Below are 14,434 nucleotides of genomic sequence, written 5' to 3'. Positions count from 1 at the left end.
ACTCAACAGAAATTCTAAGAGGTGCACGCTGTGCTCCTTATTCCGTTCTGGAAAGTCATGTGATTCAGGAAGGTCATGTGATTCTCGAAGATAGTCACAAGGGGTAGAGCACACCAATTCGCAGCCTGTGCTGTGTCACAAGGAAGGGAATTCAACCAGAGATATGGCTGTAGTTTAGCTGGATGCACCTTAAAAATGTGTAAAATAAATAGAAGGCTATGTAAGATATCTCTAAAAATAAGGGTAAATAATGGGACATTACTGACAGCGCTGGGGAGTTTTTCCAGCTAGTTTTTATGCGCAAGCCTTAGGGGAGAGGTCCCGGGAAAGCGAGAGCCTTCACCATGGGATAAGGGCCACTACCAGATGGCAACGCCCCCCCCCCCCTGTGCGAACAATAATGTCATTTTCACCCTGGGCAAAAATCTGGGGTGATAATATATTCTTTAAGTAGAAAGAGCTTGGCGTGAGTGATTCCCTTAAAAAACTACAAAGATTACCACCCTGAAAAGTGATGAGAGAACAGAGGAAGAGGGGAGCACAGATGGCAGGAGCCGGGGAGTGAGTGAGGGAGAAGGTAGTGGGAGGCTGTACTGGGAAAAGGGATTAGGGATTTCTGGGTGGAGTCTTTCGGGGGTGGGGAGGGTCCTGTGGAGGGACCAGAGAGGGCATTAAGGAAGAACAAAAGAGCAGCTAGCGGTAGAAGTGCTGGTGGTTGGAATAGGACACAGACTTTCTTTATGTAAGAAAGCCTGTGTCCCTGGCTGCTTGATTGGCTGGCTTTGCGTTCATGAGTAGCAATGTTCCTATGACAGTCTACATGTCATATCACTATTCACCTGCAATGAGGAAATGACATTTACATTCAACTGCAATAACATGATGTACTTTACTTCATCGGTGATGTCATCACGATGCTTTTGCCAGAGTCGGTTCAGTGCCAGTGCCAAGTTCCAGCTGTTACCCGAGCACTTAATTAAAAGCATGACTATCTTTTCAAATTCCTTTCTTCTGAACTTACATTCGGTGACAGTTCACAGCCATAAGGTGGTGAACAGCTAAATAGTCGTTCCAGTAGAATGCTCATGTTGTGCCCTGCTTGAGTTCTGTGCAGGCGAGCAGAACTCAATCTGCATGTGTCTACTTATTTTAAACCACACACATATTTTAAATGCAGTTTATTGAACTGCTTAAATATTTGTAAAACATGGCATATTTCAGGTTTGTGTTTCTGTCATACCAGCAGATTCTACAATTATGTTATATGATAAGAGATGCAAGATCTTTTTACATTAATCGGAAAGACTACTACCAAATGCAACATGTATATTGCAAATAACTAAGCCTTTGCCCTGGTTATAACAATGTATAATGTATGGTAAGGGGTATCTTATATACTGTGTGGACGGAAAAACTAGCATTACACATAACGCAGATAGATGTGTTACTAAACATTGACCCTAGCCTACAACCCTATGGGCCTCATTAGGACTCCGGCGCTAAACCATGGTGCTATTAGCACCATGGTCCATGCCGGAGTCCGCCATGGCGGAATGGGGAATTACCACCCCATTCCGAGGTTGGCGGGGTGGTAATTCCCCATGCCACTATGGCCCTTCCCCATTCCCATTTTTGCCCCATAGGGCTCAATGGGAATGGCGAAGGCGCTAATTACGGTACCGCAAATTGCGGTACCGTAATTAGCACCAAGGTCCCTTTGCGGGTCCCTACTTTAACGGCTGGTAAAACCAGCCGTTAAGGTCGGGTCCCGCAAAGGGACCTCGTAATTAGGCGCTAGGTGTTTAACAGCACCGCAGCCTTTTACTGCGCCGTTAAACACTTAGCGCCTGGGTCATAATGAGGCCCTATCTCTTTTCTTCTTCCTCTGCAGACTATGGCCTGGACACCTCAGGGAGAGACGCAGTACACTGCATTCCAGACAAGCCCCAGCCATCTCAGACCACTATGGTGGTGATTGGTGAAATATGAAAGATTCATAACACGACATATATTTTGCATATGTATGTATATTGGGTGGAATGCACATATAACAGGTGCTTTCCCTATGGCCCTAAGAAGCATGTTCATGCAAAGGGGCTAAATTTGTCTCCATTGGGGAGGAGTGGAGCCATGCGCTTTTTTTCTGGGCAAAGATGCGTTTGAGGGAGTTGACCTGTATTACCTACTCTAGCTCTTCCGAATGCCCACCGTTTATTTGAAAATACTAACGAGCCAAAAGCCATGGCCTTCAGCCATGACCAGTGGCCACAGCCTTTGGACATGCCCACTGTATGTTTGTAATCAGTAACGGGCCACTAGCCATGCCATTCGGCCATGGCCAGTGGTCAGAGCATTCAGCCATGCACACTGTACTTATTATAACACTAACTGGCCATTTGCCTTCAGCTGTGCCCACTGTAGTTTTTAAATCACTACCTAGCCACTAGCCATGGCCTTTGGCTGTGCCTAAATTCCAGCTGTATTTTTTAAATCACTCCCCGGCCACTGGCCCTGTTCTTCAACAAAAGCCAGGGACCATGGCCTTCTGCTGTGCCCACTTTCTACTTTTTTAACACTAATATGCCACTGGCCGTGACCTTTGCCCACTGTATATTTTACAACACTACCAGGTCTTCAGCAGTTTAAAACGCTACCAAGCCCCTGACCATGACCTTTGGCTGTGGCCAGTGATTTTTCACCCTGACCTCACTTATAGCTGTATAAATATCCTTTTTTCTTTTTTAAAAAGTTTTCCCCATAACCGCGGTTATAATAGCAATGTAGTACATTTAGCAGCAGTTATCTCTAGTTTTGAATAACCGTGATTATCAAGAAAAATAGTGAAAACAAAACGTGCGCCTCTCCTTATGGCGAGGTCCCCCCACTCTCACAAACTCCCAGTTGCCCCCCTAGCCCTCTCCTTCATTGCCTGAAACGCTCTCTGTTTCGTGTGACACACGTTAATTGCTCGATAGCGTTTACTCCGGTAGCTGCAATTAACGGACCGAATTACAGCGACTACGGGAAAACAATTGTGCCTCAAAGCTCAGAAATTCCACATGGTGCCCCCTCCCTCACCTCTAGCCTGATGCCATTTCACTGTTTTTCCGCTTCCAAATGCCATTTTTCTTCTTTTCGTTTTTTCGATTTCCCAGTTATAGCCGCGGCTATATCTCGCATATGGAAAAAAAAGATGGCAGTTTTTTCATTTCTGAAAGCCTCTCTGCTGCAATGCACCATGGAAGATATCTCTATTTTTTCAGAGCGAAGGGGACACCCACTTCTCCATCAAATATTTTAAAAACTTCTGGTCAGGATTGTGAATCAGCATTGTTTCGGTCCTGGTCCAAATCCATCCAGCGGTTTGCACTGTACACTTGACAAAAAATGTACCTTGAGCCAAATCCTTCGTCCGAGTCCAAAATTAATCGCAATTAATTTTTTTGTTTCCTATGGTACTCAGTATTCCCCTTAACTATAGGGCGGCAACCACCATCCCATAATATTTAATATATGATATATATATATATAGCTATATATAAACCAGGAAGAAATGCACTCCAACATGCACAGGTTGCACTCAGTTTGCCCAGCAATAATGCTGAGTACTTGTGTCAAAGGTATTTGAAGTTTTGTTCTTAAGTCATTTTAAAAGCCCTGGCACTGGCAACAAGAGGGCAGAGAAAACACACACACGTAATGCCTTTCAATGTTCGCCTTCTTTACGTGCTAAATTGAAATCAAAAATGTATTGTGTTGGGAAAGATTTCTCTAAGTGCAATTTTTCCTCCATGTTATCGACCCCCCAACCTTTTTGCTTTTGTTTGACTGACCTAACCTGACTTTTTCTAGTAGAAGCCCAGCCTTAAGCTGTACTCACCTGGGCTATTGCTCAGTTGTTATGGGGAAACTAACATATCCTTCAGACTGACAGTAATTTGAAACTATGTTTCCCTTAGTCTTTGACCGCGTTGCCATTTCTTGGTAAATTTTTATCTGTGTACCAAGTACCTTACTGTACTGTGCACAGGGGTCCTTTCATTTTATGGCCCTAGAAAAACTCCAAAGATTTTTTGGGGGTTATACAAGTGTGCCTATGATGAACTAGTGGCAGCAGTTTACTTTACTGGTATGTGTACTACTTTTTATTATACCATACACCGTTTATAGCGTTTGGTCCCTGACTATGGCCAGTGCCAAAAATGGTGTGATGTCTTTTGTTCTGTCCTATGGCCATCTTGTCTTTAGCCTTCACACAGATCGAGCTGACCCTGGGACTTCCTTATTTGGACATGCAGCCTCCCACGAAAACCGCATCGTTCACAGGCTCCTGCATGCCACATGTGCTAGTGCCCAGGAAGAGAACTGGGACTGCCTGGTCCCAATCCTCACTACTGGTGCCAGGATATCTAGTATGCCTAAATGACTGCAACCACCATGGGCCATGATTGGTGCACGTCTTGCGTGCATGCAAGACAGCATATCTTCCATTGGTTATCACATATTTGAGCACAAAATTAATCTTGGATAAGAGAAACGGCTCTGCATCTATTCTAGGTTGATCTACTGATGTTCACTCTGAACTACAGGAGGAGCCAAATATCCTGAAATGCTGAAGCAGACCTGTGGAACTGCCAAGACACACTGGAAGCTTTGGCAACCTGAGCCGTTGGACCCCTGCTTTTGTCATCAATCTTAGAAGGCATGCAAGGGAGCTTCAATGCTTTGGAGTAGTGGAACAACTACTCTCTGCACCTCCTGATTACCTACCAAAAGAGCCTTCTCAGAAGTGTTCCTGGGCCGTCCAGTGAACCTACCAGCTCTACCCAGGGGTAACACATATGAGCGACACCGTCCCGAGTTGACACTCGAGACTTGGGAAATTGCTAGCTTGTGGTCCTCAGCCCTCTCCTGCTAAATTGTGTAGTCCTAGCTCCTCTGGGTCGCGATCTAGGAGAGTGTGCCATGCTGTGAGTCTTTGTGATTCCTGCATCACTACATTGTGGTGATGGTCACTGTAGGTGCTTTGCCCTCATGTGCCTTGAAGCCTGCTGCACTGGAATGTTCTTCCTCTCTTCTCCGTGAGCTGAGAAAAGGCTACAGTCCAGACACGGATGTTCATCCTGCCCGGCAGCCAGCAGAAAGCCAGAGCACTGAGAAACTGTATAGCTCCACCCTACAAGCGATCTCGACTAAACTGGCAAAGTTTGGTCTGACCTGTGCCAAGAGACGGTATTTGTTTCACTTACCGGTGGCCTCTGGAACAACTGATATACCTTTTACGCACAATAATCCCTTAAAAGGCTTGACTCTCCTCAAATAGATTAACTTTATTCTTCATTACCTCAAGCCCCTTCCTGAACTGCTACAGCCCCCTGAAAAGGTACCATTTTCACTCTTGACACACGACCGCGTGTTGTAAACGCACTGCTCTACTTTTGAGCGCAAGGCTCCCCACTTCGTAGGGTTGGACTGCTTAAGTTAGGGTTTGGATTCTGAATATCCCACAGTGCAATAATTGTGCTATCCCCCCTTCTGTTACAGGTTGTGGATGTGTTTTCCCCCATTTTGCATTAGTGTAAAAGCATTTGTATATATGTAACATAGTGATGCGCTTGTGTGGTCATTGATTCTTATTACTGTTCTTCTTACTGTGGTTATTTGTGTTTGATTATAAAGCCTATAATAAATATATATGTAATTTTGATATACCCCTGGCTCGTTACTGTGTGTGCACTTTGAGGGCTTCCGATCACTCTCACCCCTCCTGAGACTTAGTCTTGACCGCCCACCAAGCTACCCTAGATTGGTCTGGCTTGTCCAGAAGGTTCCCCAGTTCCACTAAACTAGGGTGGCCTCCTAAACTTCTGCCCACCAGGTCAGAGTTTAGAAATCCATCTTAACACATCTCATCATTGAAAGCAAAAATCTAATTAGTGGGTTTTTATCAAAATCAATACCGTGTTACCATAGGAGTATCACTAAAGCCTAGAGATATGCAGCCATTCCATCACCTCTATGAATGTAGCATTTACAGATAATGATCTTAGCTCTTCTCTGAACCTATAGAATCAGTATCTTTATGGAGTTTGAGGAAATTGTTGAACAATGTGTCTTTGCCTTCACCCTTAAAGTCATACCGGCATTCCATTTCCGGGTACCTAAACGATTCTCTCCTGATTTCCGAAACCATCTGTTTCCATTCCTTCTCGAACGCTCTGTGCTTTTCATCTTGTTCACAGTAAGAACACGTTCTGATAAAGCCAATGGCATCGATTGGCCCATCCCTGGCACGAGGCGCTGCCAACGAGTGCATTAATGATTGATCCACTTTCATAAGTGCTGACGCCAGTGATTCACGTCTTCCCAAAAATCCTGGATATGTCCAATTATATTAAAACCCAGCAGTGCGCATATCTTGGAGGTGTGCGAGGGGAGAATGCAAAAGCACAGTTTTACTGACATCACCAGCTCAATAAACAAACCTTGATTAGAGAGCCTGGCTTATAAATCAAATGCACTGATTCCAAAGTACTCTGCCTAGCAGCTATTTATAACCCGAGTTAATGTAATGTTTATTGGGAAGACAAATTGCTGCATGTTCATAAATGTGCATAGATTTAACCAGAAGAAAGTTGGCTGTAAAATATTTTCAAAGACTTATGAGGAACAACCTTGACAGTGGTCTTAAAACTCTGATTGCTGGACCTCCTAAAGGGGCCCAGAAGATGTTCACGGGGGCGTGATGCCTTCTAAAAGGAAGCACTGTGCAGGCTTTCAATAGAAAATATAAGCAATTCTGGCATGTGAGGGGCCCACTAACAGTGTTTTTACGCAAACGGGAGGACCCAGCATAAAGATGTTGGGGTACCACTGGTCTCGTCACCGGTCAGTATTGCGGCCCTCCAAAATGGTTGTTAATTACGAGCACACAATAATTATAGTAGAGATGGCCGCTAGGCCATAAGGGTGCAGGGATAAACTAACACTATTCCGAGGAAGGTGTCACAACGCCTTTGGAAGAAGGTATGGGGTTGGCATCTATCAGCTTCTACTGATGCCATGAAAGACTAACCACAGAGCAGCACCTGAGATTGGCAGCGTCGTATGATGTATCTTCTGCCAACAGAGGATCCTGTGTAGGGATATACGGTAGCATGCCTTCCAGTTCATGACCAGGCAGCCAGAATGTCAAGTCTTGACCATGGCTGTAATGTTCCTAGGCCCATGTTGCATGGTGCATGCATCACCCACATATTTACAGAGGGGGGCATACATGAGCATCCTGCTTACTCAGTGACCCCACATTTCTCCCCCTTTTCGAGCCATGCAATGATTGAATGAACAACCAGATCATAATAAATTAGAATTGAAATCTGTGCACCGGTTTGCACATTAGATGTATGCATGTATGCTTAACATGATGATCTATTGTATGCCTACAGGCTTGTAGAGGTCATATGACTTTGGATTCATACGATTTTAGTGTAGAAATCAAAAGAATGCAGTGATTTTACTATATGGCTGAAACTAGTTCAGATGCTGTTTTTTAAATCTTTAGTCCAGAGCATGTATTATTTCACGCTTCCCACCAGTGGTTATCAATTGGCAACTGAGGGCAAATCATCACAACCTTTTGCCGCTTTATTTAAAGAACACTCGTGCTGCTTTTACGCACTAAGCGACTGCTTTGAGCTGAAGAGCGTGAACTCAGCAACAAGATTCACACGCTTAGGAAAGTACTTACTCCTCAGGCACGGCAGGAACGCCCAGGAGATCCTTGCCCCCGAGACCTCGTGTTAACTACTAGCAACTGCAGCCGCTTTGCGGTGCACTAAAACTGTAACCTATAGTCAGCGAACTCGACACTGACTCCTGCTTCAGCCTCTGCCATTGGCTAAGCAGGCTTACGGACTACAACTCCCAGAAGCACCAGCGCCCTTCATAGGGAAACGTCAGGCGCTTCAGCGCCGGCGCTTCAGGGACAAGCCGGTCTTGCGCCGGTCCTCGCCGTCCACGGACGTCCGGCGCACAGCACGCTGCCCTGAGACCACTGCTAATCAGAAACCATGGGGTTTCTACCTTTTGACATAGTGGCCAACATTAATCGTAATTACCAAAACACAAAGCTTGCCAAAGCAGCTTGTGACGCAATCCTTGAACGAACCAATCCAGATGTTAGTCTCCCCTCCACAGAAACCCTTGCTATTAAGAGACGTGAGAAAAGAACACCATCGAACACTTTCCTCAAGAAATCGCCACCCCAACCTTCTCCAGATCTAAAGATCTGTCTCCTCAACACCCGCTCCCTCAACAAACATGCCATCAGCGTCCATGACATGATATTCGCGGAAAAAATAGACATCATGTGTATTACCGAGACCTGGCTAAAAGAACCCGTCGGTCCTACCTGTGACCTAGCAGTCCCAGAGGGCTACACTATATACTACACCAACAGGGAATCAGGACAAGGGGGTGGCGTGGCCGTAATCGCCTGGGACACCATCCAACTGTTCCCGATCAAAACACAATGTAACGGTTCAGAGATCCTCCACCTTAAACATCTTCAAACCAATAATAGCAGCCTTAACATAATTGTAGTATACAGACCACCTGCCACTATGCCCAATTTCAACGAAGAAATCACAAACCAGCTTAATATGATTAAAGGACCCAATACCTCCACTCTACTCTTAGGAGATTTCAATCGGTGGCGGGGGGACCCGAAAGATAGAGAGGCCGTTAAATTGGAGAAACTCTTGAACAACATAGACTACCAAGTAATGAATACTGCTCCCACCATGGACAACGGCCACCTACTTGACTGGGTTGTCACCAACAACCTCACATCCCAAGATTACGAAACTGACCCATGTATATGGTCAGACCACTATAGCGTGACCTTTCATATCTATCCCCCTGCACAAAGGCCCAAAACTCCCAATCTCCCTATCAAAAAAACACTGCGGAACTATAAAAACATCAATGAAGAGCACCTGATGCAATGTCTACATGCTCATGAAATTGAGGGAAAAATTGAGGATACATGCGAAACCACTCTATTCAACCTACTTGGCCAGTTACAGGCACTAGTGGACCGTGAAGCCCCACTCCAAACCAAAACCTCTAGACCTAAAAAAATAAAACAAGAGTGGTTTACAGAGGAACTTCTCGAACAGAAAAAGCTTAAAAGGAATAGGGAAAATGAATGGAGAAAAAAACCCACAGTGGACAATAAATCCCTCTGGAAAACCAGGGAGAAAATCTACAAAGGAATGATAATCGAGGCTAAGAAAAACTACTATGATAAACAGATTTCTGTAGCAGCCAACTGCACCAGCAAACTTTTCAATATATTAAAATCTATAGATAAGCCAAAAAGCTTAACCCCAGCCTTCTCGCCCACCCAAGAAGAATGCGACGCAACACAGATCGCATTCTTTAATAAAATTAACAAGGCCAGGGATATCATAGCCAAATCCCAAGCAGCCTCTAAATCCTCCACCAAAGACACACAAGAGGAACTTGTACACCAGACGACCCAATTCAAATTCCATCCCATCACTACCAACGACATGATAAAAACCCTAGCATCCATGAAACCCACCACGTGCGCGGAAAACATACTCCCGGCCAACCTGATCCTAGACCATCCAGCCATCTTTGCACCAGCTCTAACCAAAGTAATAAATACATCCTTCTGTGACCAAAATGTACCTAAAAGCATAAAAAGGGTAACAGTCACACCCCTTGTAAAAAAACCTAACCTAGACCAAAGGGACCCAAACAACTTAAGACCCATAACTAACTGCAATTTCATACTTAAAATCATGGACAAAATTGCCACCACACAACTTCAGGAACATGTAGAAAGCTCTGACCTCCTCCATCACCAACAGTCAGGATTTCGACCAGCACATAGCACAGAAACAGCTATGCTGGACCTACAGACTAAGATGCTTAACATTATTGATCAGGGAAAAGCTGGACTACTAATACTTTTAGATCTGAGCGCGGCCTTTGACTTACTAGACCACAACTTACTTAAGTCAGCTCTAAAAGAAACAGCAAATTGCTCAGACGAAGCAATAAGCTGGATCATGTCCTTCTTACAAGATAGAACATCTAGAGTACATTGGGGAAATCTTTTTTCAATTGAAAAAGTAATTACATGCGGAGTCCCCCAAGGCGCTAGCATGTCCCCACTCCTGTTCAACATATACCTTAGATTTCTATGTAAAGTCCTTGATAACATCAACACGTTCTTTACCAATTATGCAGATGACACTCAACTGGTAATAGAACTAAGTGGAGACCATCAAAAGGACAACAAAAAACTTGACACAGTGTATAAAGCAGTGGAAAATTGGATGGATCAAAATTGGATGTGTCTAAATGGCAATAAAACCGAGCTCATGGTTTTTGGTTCCAATTTGGTCAGATCCAAGCTCCACCCCGCATATAACACCTTTACCATCAAAGACACTCAAATACAAGTCCTTAACAAGGTTAAAACCCTGGGGATGATGTTGGAAGCATCCCTAGGATCCGAGGCTCAAACCCTCTATGTGAAAAAAACATGCTCCTATCATCTCCGCTTATTGAAAGCCATCAGACCCTATCTATCGGAGGAAAACAGTGCCACGATCGCAAGAGCCACAATTCTATCTCGCCTCGATTATGGCAACGCGTTAATTCTAGGCTCTAACAAAAACTGTTACCACAGCTACCAAGTCCTGCAAAATAATGCAGTAAGAATCATCAAACAAATTCCCAGGGGCCAGCATATTAGCGAAGCTAGGAAAGAACTACATTGGTTGAAAATCGAGGAAAGAGTCCAATTTAAGTCGCTCACACTCACACACAGATGTATATATGGCAAAGCCCCAGCATACATGAAAAATAAAATCATCCCATATAAGCCCTCCAGAGAGCTAAGATCATCCGAACATGGTCTGATCACGAAAGCTCCTTTCAGACTCAAAAACGGAGCTGGCAAATCTTTCCCTGTCACAGTAGCAGGCCTTTGGAACAATCTTCCGGGCCAGATAAGGATGGAAGCCAACTATCAACGTTTTCGAAAAAACAATTGAAAACTTACATCTTTAAGTAAAACATATAAATCTTTCTGGCCCAGTTCGACATCCTATATATATCTGTCTTGTGCTTTGTGTTAGTTACCCGTCACTTGTTTCTCGTGTGCCTGTTTCTGCGCCCCGAAGCTTGCGAGCTACCGGCGCAATATAAATAAATAAATAAATAAATAAAACCTTGAAGTCATAGAGACGTCCTTCTCTTTCCCAGGGAGAATGGGCAGGGAAGGTTCCATTGAAATGTTTTGTATTGGTCACCAGTTAAGGGGAACAGGCATATGCAAATCAGTCTTGGTCCTGCAAACATGGGGATGACGCTAGCATGAACTTCTGGGCCATGCCCCCTCTGCACAGTAATACAAAGAATTGCAGACATGTTGCAGCCTTTTTGACTAGCATCAGTGAAGACCAGCTTAAGTTCCAAAAGACAGTAAACGAGGAACACGAGATTGGAAATAACCCTTTTCACCTCGTGAGCTGAACAATTGGGGGATGAAGGTTCCCTCCTAGCAATCCAACCATTCAGAGCAGATTAAAACTGAGATAACAAGGTTGCAATCAACTGATGAAAGCTTGACACTGAAATGTGAAGAAAACTTGAATTGAAATAGCATCAGTGGTAAACATCAATTCACAGAGCCCCTCAAATAGGTTTAACCCATCTCACTGTATGTATGTATGCATGTATGTATGTGGCGTTAATGGCCTTGCTTCGCTTGGGTTGATAACTTTGGCTGCCGGTCCGTTATCGCCCGTTGCAGCCCTTGGAACGGGGGCTTAAGGCCATTAGCACCCTGGGCTATCAAAGCGGCAACCCGGGGTGCTACAAAAAAAGTATTTTCCTTTCTTCAACGGGACTCGAGCAGCATCCCAGCGAAGGAAGGAACATACTTTTCCAAGATGGCTACTATGGAAACGGAAGTGTGGCTCTGCAAGGAGACCCTCATCACTTTCCAAGGCATCCTGCAGCAACGGAGAGCAAGGATCGGCAGGGGTGGGGAGAGCCGCCGCTGCAGAAATAAGGTAAGTGTGGGGAGGGATGGACAAAACAAAACCAAAAAACGGATGGTGGGTGGGGGGAAGATGGCAGTGGGGGGAGCTGGCCATCAGGTTGGATGGAACGTGGGCTGGTACCGGCACTTCAAGACTGTGTTCCTAGCCACCTGATTGGCTGGCTCCCACCGCCAGGGTGCTAATGGGTTTCATAAAGTGAAACCTAGCTGGGAAGCAATGGAGCATTGTGCCTAAGGGATGCACCCTGTTGGGGGTAACAGTGAAGCTGTGATTGGGAAGTGGAGCAGGGGAGGGGAAATTCCAAAGGTGGAAAGGCTGCCTTGAGTGTAGCAGTCAGAAATTGCCAAGATGTTCTTTGAAGGCTAGGGTCTTGAGATCCATCTTGAAGTGTAGGAGGGAGAAGGCCAATCTTATCTGCATCTGTAACTTGATACTCTTGCACTATCAAGTAAATAATAGTGCAATGGTTGTGTCCCAGTGAGACTTAGCTGGACTAACATGTCACAATGACAGAGGATTATCTGTTGTTGATTATTATCTAACATGTGCTTTGGCCTCTGGGGCAGAAAACCAAGCAGCCATGTCTGAACAGCTGAACAAGATGGTTGCCTTAAAATGTTTTAAAGGTTTGCTTGGGTAGGTGAGTGTTCTGCAGTGGGGTGAAACTAAATCCAGGAGTACTTATAACTTAACCAGTTAAGAACTAAAAACATGTATGGTAAAACCCCTGAAAATCATTGGAGACACTTGTAGAATTGCATTGCTTTACGTCCATCTGAAATAAGAGCAGAAGGCCACATGACACGGTCGCTCCTTGTATATGTTCCACAGTGCATGAATACATTATCTTATCCAGATGCATGTTAATTGGGGTTGGGTGGGGCAGAGGAGAAAGTATGTCTGTTAGCTTTAGACTATCTAGAACATGGAGAAGTGATGAAGGCTTGGCCACACCAGACACATTGCCTTTGGGAGGCCGCACTAGGGGACAAGACAGGAAGGCCATCATGTTACCAAAATGATAATAATAAAGATAGCTATTTAAATAGCACACCGTACATGACATCACTCCTCTGTTCAAATAATAGTTGATTTTAGCCAACCAAAGACTGGTCCTTTTATTGGTCTCAGAAGGATGAGAAACCTGCCCAGGCTCAAGTCGGTGTCCAGCTTATTTCTGGGCAGCCAACTGAGCTCCCTGTTCAAAATTGACATGAGGATCCATCTTGCAGAGAGCAACTTTGGCCTTGGTAAGACGGATGGAATCAGATGAATTATCGGAGAGAATTGCTAATGGGGCACTTCAGGTGACAATTGGAGCTTACCGTAGGGACCCTTAGAGTGTCATTTAAAACAGGACTTCTGATGCAATGCTGTGCAAAAGGCCCACCAGACGAACACTTGCTGAGCACCAATCCTTTCCCCTCCTATTCACCTGCTTCCAGATGATCCACTCATGATGGGATGGCCCCAGGAAAGTGACAAGGACCACCTGCAGACTGGAGACCTGTGGGCAATCACCAGGATGGTCTCAGGTGTCCACACTTACAGCAGTCGCTTTGATCAGTTACATATGTTTTCACAATGCTTTCTTATTTTCCTCAGCAAGTGGCACATACTAGGTGGCAGCATGTTCTGTCATTTAATATTTCAAAAATGCATTCATTGTTTAAAAGAGTCACGCATTTCCTAATGGCATGTACATTGGCAAGTTGACCAGGCGTATCAGAGGCACTGCCAAGGATAGCAAATGCCATCCATGGAACACCCCAAAAACACCCATGTCTCGTGCATTACAGAATATAGATGGTTAGTGAAAACGCTATAAATGTACGTGCAAAATAAAGGGGGCTTGCCTGTTTTCGCATCACATCCGTAGCTTGCATGATGTATCGCGGCGGAAGCCCATGACTCCGAGCAAGAACAATAGCCTGTTCGAGAGTGACACTCAGTGTGCAGCTGTGGAGAGAAAGTGAGACAGGAAGAGACATAGGGAGGAAGGAAGTGAACAGAGGGAGTGAGCGGGAAAGATAAAAAGAAGAGAGGTGGAATATAGAGCAACAGAAGATGAGAGAGAGAGAGAGAGAGAGAGAGCGAGAGAGCGAAAGAGAGAGAGAGACAGAGAGAGAAAGAGAGAGAGAGAGAGGGAGACAGAGAGGGAGAGAGAGAGAGACAATTAGAGAGAGAGAGAGAGAGAGAGAGAGAGAGACGGAGAGAGGGAGAGAGAGAGAGAGACAATTAGAGAGAGAGAGACAATTAGAGAGAGAGAGAGAGAGAGAGAGAGAGAAGTTATATGAATGTCTTACAGTGGCACATTCGATAAAGGT

The 14,434-nt window shown here is 44.9% G+C and overlaps 1 protein-coding gene across 1 annotated transcript in view; it reads right to left on the bottom strand.

Moving 5' to 3' along the window:
- The window catches only part of PREX2 (phosphatidylinositol-3,4,5-trisphosphate dependent Rac exchange factor 2), a 1,458,907-nt gene that overhangs the window by 14,121 nt on the left and 1,430,352 nt on the right, over positions 1 to 14,434 (bottom strand). The window contains exon 39 of the mRNA XM_069621155.1: positions 13,964 to 14,066. Coding sequence (XP_069477256.1) covers positions 13,964 to 14,066 — 103 coding nt within the window. The remainder of the gene's footprint in view (positions 1 to 13,963; positions 14,067 to 14,434) is intronic.

Source organism: Ambystoma mexicanum, chromosome 5q, assembly GCF_040938575.1.
Source record: "Ambystoma mexicanum isolate Mex_15411 chromosome 5q, UKY_AmexF1_1, whole genome shotgun sequence".
NCBI classification, from domain to species: Eukaryota; Metazoa; Chordata; class Amphibia; order Caudata; family Ambystomatidae; genus Ambystoma; species Ambystoma mexicanum.
Note: the sequence above shows the minus strand (reverse complement) of the source record. Positions and strands in the feature narration are given on the sequence as shown.